Source organism: Parasteatoda tepidariorum, chromosome 11 (genome assembly GCF_982258835.1).
Source record: "Parasteatoda tepidariorum strain Cologne lab strain chromosome 11, Ptep-v5.0, whole genome shotgun sequence".
Lineage (NCBI taxonomy): Eukaryota > Metazoa > Arthropoda > Arachnida > Araneae > Theridiidae > Parasteatoda > Parasteatoda tepidariorum.
The window spans coordinates 43520237-43541617 of NC_141765.1; the positions used below are offsets into that span (position 1 = coordinate 43520237).

General features: G+C 31.8%; 1 protein-coding gene across 2 annotated transcripts in view; it reads left to right on the top strand.

The window, feature by feature from the left end:
- LOC107457071 (kinesin-like protein klp-19) overlaps nt 1–21381 on the top strand; it is a 45196-nt gene that overhangs the window by 5156 nt on the left and 18659 nt on the right. For both annotated transcript variants that reach the window (XM_016075129.3, XM_016075127.3), the window contains exons 3-8: nt 746–933; nt 16479–16553; nt 18386–18641; nt 18778–18888; nt 19185–19357; nt 20860–20943. In XM_016075129.3, coding sequence (XP_015930615.1) covers nt 746–933; nt 16479–16553; nt 18386–18641; nt 18778–18888; nt 19185–19357; nt 20860–20943 — 887 coding nt within the window. The remainder of the gene's footprint in view (nt 1–745; nt 934–16478; nt 16554–18385; nt 18642–18777; nt 18889–19184; nt 19358–20859; nt 20944–21381) is intronic.

The following is a 21381-nucleotide window of genomic DNA, read 5'->3' on the forward strand; positions in this document are numbered from 1 at the left end:
TTTAGTTACACTTTTTTTAAATGTAATTATACATGAAAAAAGTTTAAAATTTTAATTTCTATGAAATCATTAAGAATTGAATATGGATTAGTTTCATAGATGACGTTAACCTTGAACGATCTGATATTTTTTTTTTTTTAAAAAACTAACCCGGGTTTGCAAAAATTACCTGGTACTTCTTTGGCTAGTCCTGTTGATGAATGCAATTATATCAGTGCTTACATTATAATAAAATTGTTTTTTTTTTTTATTTATTGATTTGTTTTAATAAATGTAAATAATTGGAACTGTCACTGGTAGTATATATATATTCGATGATTAACAATCATTCTATTTTTAAAGTCTTAAATTTTTTCACGAAAAGGTCCTTAAAAGTGCTTAATTTTTGCTTTGTTAAAAGAGTAGGAAGCCTGCTTTATTATCTTAGCATTCCTTTCGATTACGTGAATTGTCTTTAAAAGCATGATCTTAATGCAACATTTTTCCCGTGTAATGTCTTTTATTTAGAAAAAAAAATTCTGCATGCTATGTAACTTACACCATTGCTATTTAAAATGTTAAATTGCGATGTAAATAAAATAAAATTATCTTATCGTAATAAATCAGCCGTAAAACTGCATTATTTCATGTTTGTATTTATACTCGTTGCAAATGCTTTTAAAAAAAATTTTTAAAACAATATTTAATATTTTTTTTACTAACTTTTGTTAACTTTGACTTTAGTATTTGTCAAAATCTATTTCAGGTTTCAATGTTACCATTTTAGCATATGGCTCAACTGGATCTGGAAAAACATTTACCATGGGAACCGCATCTATTCCCCAAGATGAAGATTCTAAAGGATTAGTACCACGAGGCTTGCAGCAAATATTTGAACATACTCATTCTATTTCCCAAGATACAAGTGTTGTCATCAACGCATCTTTCTTTGAGGTAAACTTTAAAAAGTATTATTATTATTCTTCTAATTGGCACGACAGCCCAGGATGGGCCTTGGCCTTTTCAGCAAGCCTATGCCAAGACATTCTTCCCTCAGCCAAGATTCTCCAGTTTATTATCTTTAAAACTTGTAGATCCTTTTCAAGGTAGTCTAAAAATCTTAGGTTTGGTCGTCCTCTTTTTCTTGTACCTGTTGGCCTGGCACTGAAAACTTTTTTGGTTGTCCTGCTATCCTCCACTTTTATAATGTGGCCTGCCCATTTAATCCTTTGAATTTTGATAAATTTAATGACATCAGGTTCTTTATATGCTTCGTAAAGTTCCGTGTTTGATCTTCTAAACCAGGTACCGTTTTCACTTATTCCACCAAAAATGCTTCACAGTATTTTTCTCTCAAATCTAGCTATTATATTTTCATATCCATGGGTCATTGTCCAGTTCTCACATGTATATGTAAGCATTGATCGTATAAGACATTTATAGAGTAACACCTTTGTTTTTCTTTTTATTAGGCTTGGCTGAAGACCAAAAAATACTTATTGGCCATTGTGATTCTCGTGTGTATTTCTTGTGTAGTGTCGTTTTTGTTGTTAATCTTAGACCCCAAATAGATGAAGCTATCAATGGCTTCGAATTTGTATGCTCCAATTTCAAACTGTGTTTCTTCATAGCCAGCTTTTGTGCAAATCATATATTTAGTTTTATTTTCATTGATTCTTAATGCAGGGTTCCTACACTGTCAGGAAAACCTGCAAAAGTCAGGATATTTTAAATTAAGCTAAAAAGTCAGGATTTTTCTTACATATTCATAAAGTTAGGAAAATAAAAAAAGAAAACTATAGTTCATTCAAAGACTGACAGGCAAAAGTGAAGTTTCAACAAAAAATTCTGTAATTCAAAATATGTAATTTCCTCATAATAACATTCCTCTTTCCCTGGTAGAACCTGTCCTGATAGCAATTTTCCTCCTGCTTATCCAATGATAAGGAATTTTTGATATGGTTGCTAGGTTTATTGCTCTTTGTGTGAATAACTAGTTTACGAGCAGAGTATACTAGCATATCTGGTAGCAACATTTTTCCAAAAAAGTTCTGCCAAATCAGGTGGCTGGAAAATCTTCCTGGTGTGGAGCGAGCCATATTAATTTTTGACATCATTAAAAGGTACATAGAAGAAAAGAAAAATTCTCAGCCAGCCGGAATCTCAATAAAAAATTTCGAAGACTGTGTTAAGGATCCGATAATGCTACCAAAATTAGCATTCTTTAAGCTAATTTCTGAAGAATTTCAACCTTTTCTTTTAAATTTTCAGACCTCCAAATGTCTCAGTCCATGCTTATATTCCAGTATATTGGAACTAACACAAAATCTTTTGCGGCGTTGTGTACAAAAGTCGGTTATAGACAATGCTGCAACTGCAAGGAAAATAGCAAGTATTGGCTTAACAAGCAATGACAATCTATTAAGTGTTAATAATGTGAATATAGGTTTTGCAGCAAGTAAATATCTGAACATGACAAAAATTTGTGAGAAAGAAAAGGGATATTTCAAGTTAGAATGTCGAAAATTCCTTTTGACGACGGTCGAAAAAATACTGGAAAAAAGTCCATTGTTGTATAGTATGGCACGTGGCATTTCAATTCAAGAATTGATCATTCAATATTCATCCATTGCTCAGCTAAAGATGGATACCTGTCTGGAAATTCTCCATGTTAATAACTGGGTAGCTGAAACAACAGCAGAAAAAGCAAACAAGGAATTTTTACTGTTTTGTGATGCTGCCAAAAAAAAGAAGAGCAGAAGAGTTTCTTAGAGTTTAATCCACAGCAACAGAGATTAGATAATTTTTTTTCGAAATATTTACACGGAGTAAAAAAATTAAAAATTTGTGGGAGGTTATAAAAAAATTTCTTATCCTCTCTCATGGTACCGCAACAGTCGAAGGGGGTTTTTCAATCAATAAAAGCTTATTGGTTGAAAACGTCAATGAAGACTATTATTTCACAAAGGCGTGTGTATGATTATGTTTCATTTATAAATGGAATAAAAAAACATAGACATTAATGAAGAAATGCTAGATGCTGTAAAAGGATCTAGAACAAGATGGAGACATGCATTAGAAACCAAAAAAAAAGAAAAACAAAGAGAATAAAAAAGCTGAAATTTCTAGAAAACGAATAAAAGAAAAGATAGATTATTTGAAATTAAGAAAATCTAAATTGTCGAAAACTGCTGCAACAGAACTGGATGTTCTTGATTCAGAAATTGTCAAACAACAAAATATGTTGAGAAATATTATATAACATAGGAGCTCCTGAGCTTCTCCGGAAGCTTACAGTATTACAGAAATAAATTTAAAAATACTGAAAAAAAAAAAGATATTTTTGATTTTATTTTTCTCACAAGTTGCATAATTTTTCTATCTGAATTTTTATTTGTATATAATTAACTATCCTTGACTTTTTTCCCCTTTATATTTCAATATTATCTTTTAAAAGAAAAGTCAGTTTGAAGTGAATTGGTGATTTTTAAAAATTAATAACTTAATGTAACAAATGTTCTACAGTGTAACGTCCCATATCCGGACGTCCCTTTTCCGGAAGGGTCGATTTCCCGGACACTTTTTAACAATCAAAATCAACAAACATTTCTTCATCTTCCCCTCTAATTTAAAAAAAAAAAAAAAAACGAAGTCTTGACAGGTTTTTCCCTTTTCAGCTTCTAGAGATCTATGCATTGAACCCATAAATCAACAGAGAAGAGAACAGAAGATCTACTAAGACCATGACGCTCCTCCTCTGGAATGCAGAAAAGGGGGGAGGGGGAGATTTGTTTTCAAAAGAGCACAACTGAGTCCCCTCCCTCCCCCTTCTTTCCTATGCAGAGAAATTCTTTCCTAAAATATTCATTTCCTGGAACCTTTTTATTTGAGTGTCAGGGGAAGAAGAAATACTGTGAAAAAGGGTAAACACAGCAAATGTTAAAGTGGAGGGGGAATCCCCTTTAGTAACACAAGAAAAAATAAAGAGAACCCAATCAGCATGCCACGCCTTTTTTGCTTTCTTGATAGCCAATGATGGGAGAGAAAATAAGAATTTGTCACTACCCCGCCCTCAACTTGAATGACAAGTAAGGAGGGAAGGAATTTTTCTTCTCCACGTACCCGCCTTAATGAATGATGGGAATTTCCCCTTCTTGCTTGAATCGTTCTAGTTCAAAATGGCGGAGAGAGCAATTAATATTTTCATAACTGTGAATTTTTTTCGTTTTCTATATTTATATTTAAAGTAGCAATAATTATTTTTTTCTAATATTTTGATTATGATTGATTAGATATCATTCTAATACTAAAACATTATTGCCCGAAAAATAATGTTTATTTATTTTCTGCTTCTTAGATTCAGATCATTTTAAGCTTTGTTTACCTTGGAGGTCAATTATACGGAAAAATCAAATATACGGACTTCAGGAAGTCCCGCTAATTCCGGATATGCGACTTTCCACTGTAGTATGTTTTAAGAGTAAATATTATTTGAGGATACTGATACATATCTCGCAGATTTGATTAATCCTTTATATCCTGACAACACTCATGCATTTGGTTCCACTTAACTTAAAATAAAATTTCCATAATCCAACAGATTTTCTTGATCTTTTTCTTTGAATAGTTTTCGTATCTATCTACCGTATTTATCGACGGAAGTGCCGCGGCGCTATTAAAAAAAGTTGTTTTTTTCCTACATGCGGCGCTTCTGACAAAATATTTTTTAGAAGCAAAAAAATTTGTCAAGGAAAGTTATTTAAGATTAAATAATTTTCTGAGAGAAGGACTATTTAAAAAAATTAACGAAGTCGACGAAATGTTCGCCCATATCGCGATCTGCTGCAAAACATCGCCAATTCTTAGCAAACTTTCGGCAGAAGCCTATAAGAAAATAAACGAAATAATAATTTTAAAAAAACATCGCATAATGAGAAAATTTAAAAGGTATGCATCTTGTATCCACCCCCAGCTTTAAAATCGCAAGCTAGAAATCTACTTAGCGCCTTGGCAATTGTAATTGGAGCGAACAGAAAAGGAAGTTATAGGACCCTAAATCCGACACTCACGAAACGCCGAACTTCGGAGATCTCTTTCGGAAATTCCAATATGGCCCCCAAATATTACTATAATTCAATTTCACTGTTAATTTTAAAAAAAAAAAACAATAAATTTAGTCAAGTTTCGATCGTAGATTATGATGGGGTGAATTTAAAACTGACCCATCTTAAGAAATTTTACTAATCAAAATAATAATCTATATAATATAATCAAGAAGAAATAATCCGAATCCTGTGAAGAAGAAATAATCGTTTCTTCTTTGGAGCGAGATCATAGTTCTCGTTTTTTCTTATAGATAACATTTTGTTTTAACAAAAGACGCTTACCTCGCAAGAAAAAAAATAGCTAACAAGGAACTACAAAAAAAAAACATTTAACAATTAATGCTAAGAAACTAACAATGAATAACAACAAAAAACAAGCTAAAAACTAATAACGATTAAAAAAAAACAAGCAAACAACTATTAACAAGAAGAAAAAAACAAGCTAACTATTAACAAATAAAAAACAAATTAACAGTTAATAACTAATAAAAAAGCAGCAAAAGGAAAAAATTAATGAATGGAATAAAAAACCGCAAAAGGGATATAATTCATTTTGTTGTCCACCTGGTAAATTTGTGCAAATAGGGTTCGCTATTGCAAGAAAAAAAAATTTTCAAGGAGTTTTTAAATTGTAAAGACATACAAGATTATGCTCAACACTGTAAAATTATAATTAAAAAAATTAAATTTTAAAAAATAAGCAACAATTGCTGCTTATAAATTAGAGATACAACATACAAATATTTGGTATTTAGCCTATACTGCTGGACGCAGAATATTAATTTCGGACGAATAATGGAAGAATCTTCTGCCGAAGACAAAACTTATTTCGTTTACATCCATCTTTCTTGTTTTATTCCCTGGAAAGGGTTTATTCGATTAACAAAATAATAATGAAGATAAACAAATTTGTGAAGGGTCCGATTAAAAGAAAAATTATTTTGTGAAGGGACTGTTTTTAAGTTAAAATATTTTGTGAAGGGTCCGTTGTTATGAAAAGATATTTTGTGAAGGGTCTGTTAACGGACCCAAATTTCTTCTAAACAGACCCCTGATGGGAAAGACTATTCTGTATCTTGACCATGATTTTGGTTTCACTTAGTGTATAGCTTCACTAGTTTCTCTGGTATATTAAATTCTCTTAAGGCTGAAATTAGAGTTTTTCGGCTAATACTATCATAGGCTGTTTTAAAATCAATAAACAGATGGTGCGTGTCAATACCAAATTCTTTTGTCTTCTCTAAATTTGCCGGATGTTAAAAATTTGCTCTGTGGTGGATCGCCCCTTCCTGAATCCGATCTGATAATCTCCAATTATATTCTCGACAAGTGGGGAGATTCTTTTGAAAGGGATGTTAGAAAATGCTTTATAACTTGTACAGAGCAAGCTAATTCCTCTGTAGTTTGAGCAATCGAGTATATCTCCTTTTTTATGTATCACACAGGTCATGCTGGTTTTCCACTCTCCAGGGTTTTCCATTCTTGCTCCCATATAGCTCGTACCAGATCATATATTTTCTTCGTGACACTTGTTCCCCCATTTTTTAGAAATTTTGATGGGATTTCATCAGGGCCTGGTGCTTTATTGTCCTTTGGTAAATTGAGTTTTTATAAGCATTAAAGCAAATTACCAATTAAAGTTTGAAGAATAAATTTAATTTAAACATAATTAATTACAAATAAATACAGAAAGTTAAAAATGAAATTAGGATTATTGTACAGCCATGCATCACCGACCGTGCCACGAGCTAAAATGTGAATATCGTCGGTTGCTTGTAGAAAAACTGGTTTTACGTGACTCCTGCAAGTTGAAGTAAAAGTTCTTTTTTTTGCATCACCAAGTAAAGGTGAAATTACAGGGCCAGGGCACCGCCGCAGTACTCCCCATCCAGCAAATACTACAAGTATTTGGGATTAAATCGAACTCTCCGGCCAGATCGTGTCGTTGTCTGCGGAGGTTCAGTAAATTGTGTGGTCGTTGGAGTTATCGCAGCATGAGGTAATTTTGATATCACAGTTCGCTCAATGTCTTTGAGGAGGAAAGCCGGTTTTAGACGGTCAACACTGATCACTGAAGCTTTTCCAGAAATGTCCAGACAAAAAGTTTTTTCTGAACGACTGAGTACTGTATATGGTCCATCATAAGGAGCTTGAAGGGGTTTCTTTACACTGTCACGTCTCACAAACACATGAGAGCATGATTCAAGAGTTGGGTGGATGAAAACTTTTACGTTTGCATGTGATGAAGTTGGAATTGGTTTCAGTTCTGACATGCAGGTTCGAAGTTTTTGAAGGAACTCGTGTGGATCAACATTTGAAGTTGACGGATCGAAGAACTCCGCTGGTAGTCGTAGGGGGGCTCCATAGACGAGTTCAGCACTGGTGCATCCTAGGTCCTCTTTTACGGCAGATCTTAGTCCAAGAAGTACAATGGGAAGGGATTCAGTCCATTTTATATTGGGGTGGCATTTGAGACCTTGTTTTAGAGCTCTGTGAAAGCATTCGACGAGACCATTGCTAGAAGGATGGTACGGTGTTGTACGCACTCTAGCTGCTCCGATCATTCGAGACAGTTGAAGAAAAAGGCTACTCTCGAATTGACGGCCTTGGTCTGTTGTGATTACAGAAGGAATGCCGAACCTAGAAAACCAGTTGTTCACGAGTGCTCGGGCTACCGTTTCGGCAGTAATCTCTGGGATGGGGATAGCTTCAGGCCACCTTGAGAATCTGTCAATGCACGTCAAGAGATACTGGTATCCATCAGAAGGAGGGAGCGGTCCGACAAGGTCGATGTGTATATGATCGAACCGTCGAGATGGTAACTCGAATGGTTGCAGAGGAGACCGTGTGTGTCGGATCACTTTGTTTTTCTGACAGCTGACACAGGAGCGAGACCATTCTACAACGTCTTTGACTATGGATGAGCCATACGAAGCGAGAAAGAACAAGCTTCTTCGAAGCACGGATTCCAGGATGTGTCAAATTGTGAAGAGACATAAAAATACTTTTTCGAAAGTCTTTTGGCACATATGGACGAACTCTGTCATTGCTGGTGTCACAATATAAGGGGTATGGGCCATCCAATTTCATAGTTTGTAACTTCAAAGTCATTGTAGAGTTTTCGCATTCAGTGAGTAGTTTCTTTAGTTCCTCATCAGTTCTTTGGGCATCAGCGATTTTAAGAAAATCAATTGGTGGAAGCTTTATTGAGTTCAATCGTGAGAGTGTGTCGGCTACTACATTATCACTTCCAGAAACATGGCGAATTTCAGTACTGAATTGGGCTATAAAATCTAATTGTCGAAGCTGGCGCGGCGAGCATGAATCTGAATTTTTTTTAAAAGAATAAATTAAGGGACGATGGTCGGTAAATATTATGAAATTTTGCGCTTCAAGATTATGGCGAAAGTGTTTAATAGCTACATACATGGCAAGTAATTCGCGATCATAGGTACTGTATTTTTTTTCAGTTAATGAAAGTTTACGGGAAAAGAAACCGAGGGGCTTTGGTCCACTAGGAGTATCAGTATTTAATACAGCGCCAATAGAGGTATCGGAAGCATCTACCATTAACGAAAGTTGCTGATTTGGTGTTTGATAACTAAGAATAGCAAAATTAGCTAATTCTTGTTTGCATTTTTCAAATGCCGAAATTGCTGCGCCTGTCCACTCGATCAAGCGTTTGTCGTTTTTCTTCGAATCTCTCAAATATTCAGTTAGAGGAGCTTGTGTGGCTCCGGCATTTTTTAAAAAACGACGATAAAAATTTATCATAGCTAGAAAACGTTTAAGTTGGACAACTGTCTCAGGTTTGGGGAAATCAACTATGGCTTGTACTTTTTCATGTAAAGGTTGAACACCATCCGAAGAAATCAGACAACCGAGAAATTTAACGGATGATTTTCCCAACACTCACTTTGATGGGTTAAGTTTAAGGCCGTACTGAGAAAAACAGGTAAATATTTCTTGAAGATGTTGGATGTGTTCGTCTTCATTAGCTGAAGCTATGAGCACGTCGTCAAAGTATGGTATGCAAAAGTCTAAGCCTGTTAAAACTTGGTGCATAAACCTTTGGAAAGTTTGACCAGAGTTTTTTAAACCGAAAGGCATGTAAACGTATTCGAATAGTCCGAATGGAGTGGTGACTGCTGTTTTGGGAATATCCGGAGGATTCACCGGAATTTGATGATACGCTCTCGTGAGATCGACAGTTGAAAAAATCTTCTTACCGTAAAATAATTGAGTGCAGTCCTGAATATGTGGAACTGGGTATCTGTCAGGAACTGTTATGGAATTAAGTTTTCGGTAATCTCCGCAGGGACGCCAATTACCATTCGACTTCTTAACTACGTGTAGTGGGCTAGCCCAAGGGCTTTTTGATGGTCTTATAATCCCTTGAGTTAAAAGAAAATCAAATTCTTCCCTGGTCGCTTTCATAATTTCGGGCGATAAACGCCTTGACTTGGAAAATACAGGCGGTCCTGTAGTTTCTAAAAAATGGTAAATGGTCAAAGGAGTAGGCGTAGGATTTGCATGAGATGGGTTTGTCAATTCCGGAAAGCGGGACAATACCCTATCAAATTTTGAGTCTCCTAAGTGAATAGTTAAACTACTTGGAAAATCAATATGAGCAATCTTTCCACGTGATGTTAGTTTAGTTAGATTATCGATTAATCGGCTATTTTTTACATCAACTAATAAATCGAAATGTCTCAGAAAATCGACACCAATAATTGGCTGTTTAACATCGGCAACAACAAAACGCCAAGTGAATGGCCTACGAAGGTTAAAATCTAAAGTTAAAATTTTTGTTCCGTATGTTAAAATTTTAGTACTGTTTGCTGAGAATAATACTAAATCATCAGAAACTAGTATCAGATGCATAACGCTTTGGCAAGACAGACAAATCAGCGCCAGTATCAATAAGCAAATTAAGGTTACTTTTTTGATCGGCTCTAGTGAGCTCTAGAATTGCTGCGATGTTGAGAATTCTTTCTTTCTCTGTTCGGGTTTCGAGACTGTCTCACATAAGAAGTGAGTTCGCTTACTTGTTTAGTGAGCTGAGCGACTTGCAATTCAAGTGCAGACGTTTTATCAGCGGCGACAGTGTTTACGTGTTGATGCGAGGTGAGATCATTGATTTTGTCAGCAACTGAAGCTAGCTGGTCTAATTCATCATTGAGGGCTGCCAAAATAGTTTGTACAGACGTGCCAACTCTCCCGCATTTTGCGGGAGTCTGCCGAATTTTGAGTTATTCTCCCGCCCTCCGGAATTGATTAAAAAAACTCCCGAATTTTACTGCAATCGACGGCCAAACTAAAACGATATGGAAAAAAAAGTGGAAATTGGACTCATCCTTGAAGGTGAGTAGAGGAAAATGTGACAAAGGGGAGAATTTTTTCCCCCGTTTACCCAGAGAAACGTAATTTCTTCCGCGTCCTTGAAGATTTTAGATCTTTATTTTCTCCTTTAGGCCGTCAATCGAACTCAGAGGAGTGGCATGCTGATTTCGTGTTCTGTTTGATTTACGAGGGGGTGGGAATAATGAATTGCACATGCATATCAGCAAACAGAAGATGAAAGAGAAAAATATATTTATCTATTTGACATTGATTAATAAAAAATAAAGAAAATTTCCTTTTGAATAAATTCTGATTCTTTGGAAGTGCGGTACCATTCGCAAGTTTTTCTTGATGTGGAATCGCACCTGCTTTAATTAAAAGTAGTGTTTTTATAAAAATAAAAAATAAAAAGGAAAATTGTTTATTAATTTAAACATACAATTAATTTATGAAGTAGATTGCAGTTTTGTTTTTCTGATTCCACTACGTTTGATTTTTTTTTTTTCCTTTTCCTGATAAATTTCGCACTCAATAAATTATTTTTATTCCTAAATTTTATCATTAGGTTTTTTTTTTTTATAAATTCCATTGATCTTGCCTTGTTCCAGGTTTTAATATTTATGCTAGTGCCGTTTTTTAACTATCGTTTCGGTTCGATAATTTTCAACTGTTGTTTTTATTTAGATTAATAAATTTTCCTTTTAAGCTTGTTTTTCTTGTCTAAACTTGCAAATTTTTTTATTCTTTTAAATGTTATTTTTCTACAATTTTTTTCCTTTTTCGATTTAGGAGTGCTCTTCTTTTTTCTCTTAATTTAAAATGCGTTTACACTTTTTCCTTGTAATTTGGGCTCGATAAAACATCGATTAACGACCACTTTTTGGTCGATCCAGAAAACCGGGAAATTAAGACATCCGGGATGGCGATGGTCCCGAGCATCCCGGATAATTGATTCTCTAGTGTACAAACATTAGTATTATTATACATTAGTATTGAATTGGTTTTTTAAAATAAAATAGTTCTTCAATTTGTTTATTTTTTAAAAGTTTTTGTTCATTTTTATTACAGTGTCAAGGGTTTTTGAATAATGTTTTATTAAGGAAATGGTATTTATTTTTTAAATAAAGAGTATCTACCTAATATAATTTTGTTTCTAAATCTGTGTTTAATTATTTTATTTCTATTTAATATTTTTCCACAATTTGTGCTCCATTAGTGTGTAAAATTTCTTGCATTCTATTATTTAATAAATTTTTTACTTAAAATTCCTTAGAAGTGTCAAATATTGTATACCGTGCGCTTTTTTTTATCCCTCCTGAAATCCCGTTAAGGAAACTCCTGAATGTTAATTTTGCTAGGTTGGCACGTCTGTTTGTACGTTGTTAGGGAGTCTACCAAGCCACAAAGATTTTAAGAGAGGAGTGCCCACATTATCACCTGCGAGTGCTCTCATTCGTGTTAATAATTGGGAAGGTCGCTGGTCACCTAATTCCAGCCCTTGAAGAAGGGTCCGAATTTTTGATTCCTCACTCTCGGAATGCAGCTCAATTAATCGTTTTTTGATAGCTTCGTATTTCTCAGTGTTAGGAGGTTTTAAAACAATATCGCTAATCGAACTTAAAACATTTGAGTCGACAGCTGCAAGTACGTAATTAAACTTTGTATCATTGGTGGAAATTTTAGCCAAAGTGAATTGTGCTTCTAGCCGGACAAACCACAAAGCGGGATTTGATTTCCAAAACGGAGGTGGTTTGACTGCCACGTGAGCAATTTGATTTTCGTCTAGAGTTTCGTTAGGCATTGCGGAATGTTTAAACAAATTAAAAGAAAATTCTCAAATAAGTCGTGAATTTAGTTAACAAATTTGATTATGGATTATTATTAAAAATAATGTAAATATTGATGCACGCGAACATTGCTATAACAAAAATGCCATGTTTAATGAGAAGTAAAAATAACTATTAAATTAGACGGTAATAAGAAATAAAAAAAAAAAGCCACACAAGAAAATAAAAGTTACCGCGTGATACTCCTAGTGGAAACCAATTTAAAAAATAGACTTACTGAAATTGTTGAAACGCCATATCCTAAGTTGATGTTGAACGCATGTTCGGAAAAAGGGTCACCAATTTGGTAAATTGAGTTTTTATAAGCGTTAAAGCAAATTACCAATTAAAGTTTGAAGAATAAATTTAATTTAAACATAATTAATTACAAATAAATACAGAAAGTTAAAAATGAAATTAGGATTATTGTACAGCCATGCATCACCGACCGTGCCACGAGCTAAAATGTGAATATCGTCGGTTGCTTGTAGAAAAACTGGTTTTACGTGACTCCTGCAAGTTGAAGTAAAAGTTCTTTTTTTTTGCATCACCAAGTAAAGGTGAGATTACAGGGCCAGGGCACCGCCGCAGTCCTTTAGCTTTTTTATTCCGTCATCGACTTCTTCTAATGTTGGTGGTTCCACAATATGTTATAAATTCCTGTGTCTTCTGTAGGTGGTTCATGTTCATCGCTAACTCCATTCAGTAGTTCATAAAAATGCTCATTCCATCTCTCCAATTTTGTTAGTCAAGATTGCTCCATTCTTGTCACGACATGAGGTAGTTCTGTTCTTAAATTCCTTTCGTCCTAGGTTTATTTCCCGAAAGAAAGCTCTGCTTTCATTAGATCCCCTTAAATGTTCGACAGTTTTTAAAAGATCTTCGAGAAATGCCTTCTTTGTTTTATGAATTCTCTTCTCCTCCCTTCTTGCCTCTTTGTATTTGATCTCAGCATTTCTAGAATGTCTCGTATTCAGCATCTTTTTATATGGTTCCTTCTTTTTTTCTGTTGCCACTGTCAAACCAATCTTTCCTTTTAATTTTCTTAACTTTTTCAGCAACCTCGTTACCAGTCTTAAAGATTGTTTCCTTCAAAGAGTTCCATTTATCGTTTATGCTATCTTCCTCCTTATGGTTATCCTTAGATTCTTTAAGGTTACTGTCAATTTGATTTTGGAATTTGATAAGCTCAAATTCCAAATTGCCTCATCTTTTAGTTGTTTACAGTCAAACTTTTCCAAGCATTTTCCTCGAATGTTGGAGATTCTAGCTCACAGTTTTGCTATTATTAAAAAGTGATCTGAATCTAAGTGGGCACCTCAGTAGGTTCTTACGTTCTCAATATCCGATTTATGCCTGAATCAATCAAAAAATGCTCGATTTGATTGAATGTGATTCCATCAGGAGATCGCCAGGTCATTTTATGTATCTTCTTATGCTGGAACATTGTGCTTGGTATGATCATATTATGATCTGCAGCAAAGTCAATAAGTATTATACTGCTATAAATTTTTACCACAGGGTCCCCGCGGTACTTGAAAGTCTTTGAATTTTGTTGAAAAAATCAGGACCCTGAAAATTCCTTAAATTCTGCTATAGGGTACTTGAAAAGTACTTGATTTTTTAGGAATTAAAATAATAATAAATAATTTCAAAGGAAAGTTATAGAAATTCTGATGGATGCAATTTTTAATGCTTAAAGTGAAAGGGGGTTAAAGAAGAGGCAAAACTTTTCTCTCCTAAATTTTTCACACCAGATTAATATTCATCTCTCTGATGTTTTGAAAGCTGAAATTTCTAGCAAATTTTAGGTTTTGTAGTCATAGTTTACAAATGATATATGGCGTTTAATCGATTTAGAAATATGTTCAATGTGTTAATTTCATTATTACGATTGGTTAATATTGTTGTCTTATTTGTTTTTTTCATTTATGTACGAAGAATGATTAATTTTTTATCATTTATAATCAAATTTTTACATTTAGTTTTTACTGCTAATAAATAAAATTTAGTTCTGCAGGTTTTGTTGATTATAAATAAAGATAGTGATTTACATTAAACTGATTCTTGATTTACGGATCGGAATTCATATAGAATGTTCTACGAATTCCGATTTTAAATGAAAGTGATTAATGAATCACATATCAAATATTGCTTTAAAGTGATTTGCAAATTTGTCATAAGGATTTATATTAACACATTTTAATATGTTAGATCAAATTTTATGTTACAGGATATGTATATAATAAGATAAAATTTTAAAATTTATCCATTTAGCATATCTGTTTCAATTTGAATAACAAATTATCTGTTTTGTTACTTCAGAATATCAAAATATTTTTTGCAGAATAAACTTATGAACAATTTAAATAAATTCATTAGATCATTTATTAACATGAAGCACTTACGACATATTTAATAAATTAGTCTATCTTTTTTTTAAAAAAGTCAGCAATATGTTTTTACAAAGCTGTCACAGGTCATATAAATTTATAATAGTGGTTTAGAATTATCTTGTAGAAAATAAGATATTTGAAAATAACTTTTGTTAATGTTTTGAATATGAAGAGATCGTCTGAAAAGTTAATTCTGTAATATACTCAGCCACCCTGACCCCTAAGTCTGAGACTTTGCCCCTTAATGATTATGCTTATTATTTAAAAAAGTTAGTACATAATTTTAGGTTTAATTGTTAAATTTGGCTTAAATATTGATATGGCACTTTTTTGCTGCATCCATTTTCTTAAACGCACATTTTGAGCCTTGTCAATTTTCAATAATTCAATAATTTCCGGTATAATTCAATAAATTCCGGTCAATTCAATAATTTCCGGTAGATAAACACAATCTATTTCAAAGTTGAATTATCGTGATGTGCGGCACATTTTTTGTGCAGCCATCAACGATTTCATTTTTCCACGGGCTTCCCCTGAACATTCTGCAAACAATATAGATTTAATCAAGAGTAAATGTTTGCAAAAATTTTGTCAATTTTCAGACCAATATCAATTTTCTCAGAAAATGGTATATTTTTCTCACTTTTAATCAATATTTTTTATTAAAATATAGTAGGGTTAGACAAGTTTGTTTTTGATAAACGATAGAATATACTGCCTCAACTAAGAATGTGCAACTAAGTTTGCATAGAAATTCAGATTAACATCAACAAGAGATTGGTGAGGCACGTTCATGGAGAAAATGAAGAAGAAAAAAGCTCTTGTGCAGCACATTTTGAGCTGACTACTTTTATGCTAGAAAGTTTTTAAGTTCACTTTCATATGTGATACACTGCTGCCAAAAACTTTTTTTTCTTTTCTTGTTGTGCTTAATGATGGCTAAAATTTTACTAAAATTGTAATTATAATAAAAATGATCTAAATTTTCAATGTTTTATCTGAGTGCTACCTGTATTGCGGTACAGCCTTTTTACTGAATTTTTGCAAAATCCTTTTTCTTAAATATGTATTCGGAGCTTGTCCATTTTCGTAACTAAGCATTTTTAGCTTTATTTTCTTAAAGAGACATATTGAGCTATGTCCAGAATAAAAAGCTCACTGACAACCTCAAAAATATGTTCCTTTTTTTTTCAAAACTCTTTACTACTATAAAAGCTCGATGTACAAGACTTCCACTTTTACGAAGATTTTCTGATTCACGTTCAAAATTCTATTATTAAAGATTATAATGGTTATTTGGATGATAAATTCAAAAGTGTCAATCTACTAACGTTACTTATCAAATTTAGAGCTTTGTTTATATCTATTATTTACATTTATTTGGTGATCATGCAACAAGTCTGGAAAGCAGAGCTATTACATTGCTCCCAAAGAATGTAAATTGGAAAATATTTTTATTCTTTAAATTTTTATAGTTAGATTTAAGTGTTAAATGTTTGCATCAACTTAACATAAATAAAGTAGAGGATAAAAGCCAGGTAGTCTGTAGATCCTGTATCCAATAGCTCCTAGCAAAAAGAATAAAATTGTTCTCCTGTTTAACGCTTGCAGATGTTACTGTTTACTGAAATAGATGTGAGATAGAAATTGTTCATTCGCCATATTGCTCTCTACTAGAAAGATATGAGTATTGACAAGAATAAACTCATAAAATTATCATTTAATTATTATTATTTTACTTATAACTGATTTAAAACAGATTTTTACCTTTGCTTCATTATCTATAACAATTTTGTTTTTTTGCTATATAATTTCTGATATTCTTTTAGATTTACATGGAAACAGTAAAAGATTTATTGAAGAACCAATCAACATACATTCCTGGTGATTCAAAAGAGGCTAAAGTATGAATTGCTTTTATATTGCATCTTTAAGTATTCAAAATATTAATGTTCAGGGTGGCCACCCACCTGGAATTATCAGGAAATTTTTTTAGACTGGAAAAAATCAGGGAAATTTGGATAAAAATCAGGGAATTTTAAAGAAAAGCTGGAAATGTTTTGTTTGATAATTTTTTTATTTCACTAATTTAAATTATTTACTAATTTTCTTAATTTAAATTATTTCATCCATTATACCCACTTTTTTTAGACTGAAATGTATCTCCTAACAGTTGAAATATCATTGACTTAGCAATACTTAGTTTGCATGAAAATTTGCTCCATTGCAACTCTGTTAAACTAGAATGCCACATAAAATTTTCCCACGGTTGCTAAACAAATGTAGAAACCTTTGACAGCCATGGGACTGTGCAATTTGCGAAAAATTGTGGTGGAGGTGGAAGAAGGGATTAGGATATTAGCTTCTGTTTTTAAATTCTCTGTCCTTGGGCTGAATTCATTTATGGCTCAAGTTTGTTCCGATGCTTTCGTGGTAATATTTTTCCATTTTGACAAAAATGTTTTTGTATTTTTAACTTTATAAAATTCTCCAAAAATTAGTTGGTTATAATTTAATAATAATAATAGATTGTATATTGCACTCTTTTTCTGAAAGCTTTTATATTCCCATTCAAAGAAATCTATGAATTATTTTTTCTCAGCAGTCCAACCAATCAAACATTTTTTTACAATCGCTAACAGCAATGTTTGTCGACAAATTGTTGCATTAATGCTAATTTTTTCTATTTCATTTTAACCTTTTATAACATATTTTAATTTTTTTTTAAAAGAAAGGTTTTTTTAAGAACTATCTATATATTAATATTTATTTTTACTCTTTTGTTGGTCAACATATGATTTTTGATTCTAAATTTTGTACCAAAACATTAAAAAATAAATAAAAAATCTTGCCAAATTGTCAAAATGAATTATTTTTTTCGAGATGAATGTTAAAAAAATAACATTTTGAATAAAATATTTTATAATATAGACTCTTTTTTTGTACACATCCTACACTTTATAAGAAGGGGAGGCAAACTGGAAATTTTAATGTTTTTATCTAGAAAAATCAGGGAAATTTGAAATCTGATTTGAGTGGCCACCTTGATGTTGCAAGAATAATAATCTCACCTTTTAGCATATAATAATATAATATGAAATATATCTTACTGGAAAATTTTTCTGAGGTGTGCCTAATATTTGCACTATTAATAAGTTTATAGATTTTTAAGCATCATGTCACATCTAATTTTTATGTTAACACTAAATGTCACATATTAATTCTAATTTTCTTGTATTAAAAGAATATCGTATAAACAAGTAAAGTTATTCCTGTTGGATTTTTTCCCTTCAAAATCTTTTCTGTTCCTAGGGAGGCATAATCCAATAATAATATCATTTGCAGGGTGCACACAGACTCCTTATACTCCTTAGAAACTCCTTGGACATGAAAAAAAGTCCCCAGTGAGACTTTTTTTACCACTTAAATTATATTCACAAAATACAAAAAAAAAAAAAAGACATCACAAAACAAAGAAATTAGGCTTTTTTTAACGAAATAAAAGTATTTTAACCCATGTAGATTTTTTACAAAAAATAATGACTAATATATTTCAGTTCTCGGGCCACGAAAAAAGCCTTCGTGGGCTGCCAGTTTGTAACCACTGTTCTAAAACATAGTCAAATTTACAATTTTTTTAAAATATTAAACAATTTATTACTATTAACTTGTTTCATTGTATAATTTCTTTTTATGAATTATTCATGCTAAATATATAATGTTTACTCTATTTTAGATCTCAAGCATGACTCAAATTAATGTGAAAAGCTATAGCGAAGCTATGCAAGCACTCAGAAGAGGAACCCTATCAAGAACAACTGCAGTGACCTCCAAAAATGCAAGATCATCTCGCTCTCATGCTTTTTTTCTTATTTCGATGATAATGACGAATAAGAAAGATGGTAAATCCAAATACGCCAAGTTTTTATTCGTGGATTTGGCTGGCAGCGAGCGCGCAGGAGTTGATTCTTCAGAAAAAGAATTTAAGCAAGGTAAAAAAATAAATATAAACTTAAAAAGTATTACTTTTAACAGTTTGTTAATTTTGATTGTTTCTTAAAAATTAAACATATCAATGATTTTTGTACTAAACATGATTCATTATAATGCATATTTTAATTTTTTTAGGTGTCCAAATAAATAAAGGCTTGACGGCGTTAGGCCGTGTAATTTCCTCATTATCTACAAGGGAAAAGCATATCCCATACCGAGATTCTCTATTAACCAGATTCTTGCAAGGTATTCAAATATATGATTTCTGTATTATGAATTATTCTGATTAATTGTATATGTATTATACTGTATTGCTTTTTTTATTGCTTGTCTGTGCCATATCAGTCAACGGCACTTTCTCACTTCTTTGTCGTACCCATTCTATCATTATATTATCCAAATCTTTGTTGTTAGCTTTGCATATCGTTTTTCTCTTTTCTATCTCTAAAATTACATCACTTTTTGCAAAAAACTACAGTACTTTTTTCTTCTGTTTAATTAAATCATAAACATTTTTTATCTTTTTTATGTTATTATTCTAGATTCATTCGGGGGAAGCTCCTACACAGTAATGGTGACTTGTGTTAGCCCTGCTCAATCGACCTTGGAAGAAACTCTAAGTTCACTTCGATACTCAGCCTGTGCAAAAAAAATTAAAAATAATGTAGTCATCAACAAAGACTCAACGGATCTTATTGAACACCTTAAATTAGAGGTATATTGAGTTTTATTGCTAGTATCAAATTTTAAATAGTTTTCTTCAGAAAAACCTCTTAAATTATATTCACATTATTATGTCTATTCATTATACATTTAACTTCACTGATTCTTAAAATGAAAAATTTAATATTTAAAGTAATTTTTATTCAATATAAAAATTTTTCTTATGTTTTGAACTTATAAAATATTAAAAAAAAAACAAAAGTAAATGTATATTAGTAGCAAAGTAATCATTTAGAATGTATAAATATAAAATTAATAAATATAATGTTTTGAAATATGCATATAATGGTTAACTTTAAATTCAACTAAAAAATTATCTATTTTTTATTTATTATGTATTTATTTGCTATTTTTAAAATTCATTTTTACTATGAAAACTAATTGCATGCCTTATTGTGGCATTTTTATGAATAACAAATGTTTTCTTTTCATTTCTTAGATTAAATTATGTTCTAAACTATTAAATTTTTATTCTGGAGGAAACTTTTGTGGTTACTTTTATCAATTTAGTATGCACAATAGAAATGAAAATTTGTTGTTTGAAAATTTTAAATGTAGCAGATACCCTGTAATTTCCGGTTTTGGGGTAAAATTACGTTTCCCCCTGACAATTCACTGACTTTTTTCAAATCTAGTTTTTTCTGATTATTCATGAGGCTTACAAATCCGTCATTATACTTCCAAAGGATATTGTTGTTCATTTCGGAATTTTCATTCCAGATTCTAAATTAAACAAGATCCGAGTTTAGAAAAAGATTGATACTAATTTATTATTTTATTTGGTTTTAATTCTTTAAAACGTCATGTTCTTATAAGGTGTGGCAAAACTTTGTTTCATTTTTAATTAAATGTTCCCAATTTTTTTCTTCTTTAATCCACTTTTTTAAATAATGAGTTTAAAAAAAAACAAACTAACCACTCAATTTTGGATTCTAACGGATGTTTTATAACTCTCTTTGGAATAATTTAATGCTAGCTTGGTGGTTTTTGTATTTTCCCCCCATAAGCACAGTCAATTATGTTAACAATTTGCTAAATTATCATTACAAAATGCTGATTATTTTAAGGACTCTTTCGAACTCACAGGAGAAAATAAAACATTTGTCCCTTCCCTGCCTCCTCTCAATCTAAAGATCTTCAAGGTCACAGAAGAAATGAAGTTTCTCTGGACAAACTGGGAGAAAAATTCCCTCCTCACCCGCATTTTCCTCTACTCAACGTAAAGATGAGTCTAATTTCCGGGGTTTTTTTTTTTTTTTCCTTAATCGTTCTAGTTCAAAATGGTGGGGAAATTGAGCAAAATTTTTCCCGTTTTTCTGGATACCGGATAAATGGTTCACTACTGTATTAGCAAATATGTTGAGTATTCTGTTTCAAAATATGAAATAGATAATTATTTTGTTAACTGTATTTTGAATATTTTTTTTTCCTTTAATGAAATAAATTTTCATATTGATATGATAGAACTTTTTGAAACATTGTTTTTTTTTCTAGCTTGGAAGAGTAAAAAAATTAGGCTTGGAAGAAAAAGAAAAACTGATGAATCAAATCAACAGCCTTAATGATAGGTTAAAAATGGTATTTATGTCTTTATTTGTTATTATTTTTATCAGTTGAAGATTGTGGAAAAAAAATTTCTGAAATTTTAAATTAAAAAAATATGTTGATCCAATGTGTGGAAAATTCTGCTAAGAAATTTTAATATAATCATAATGTTGCTGAATGTTACTAAGTTCCTGCAGAAAGATTTTTAATTTGGGAAGTAAAAAATTTTGCATTTCTTTTTTGCAAAAATTTTAGAAAGATTTTGTTTTCTGCAGAATAATATTTAAAAGATGAATTTCTCAAGCATCAGAGGGAAAGAAATGTTCAAGATTTTTGTATTCTCATTTGCCAAATAAAAGTTCGATAATGACTGGCTTCAGCAAAATTTCAAATGGATAATATAAAGAAAATATATATTCAAAAATGCAGAAAGGTGAAAAAAGTTCATTTTAGAAATGGTGTTCTTTCTTT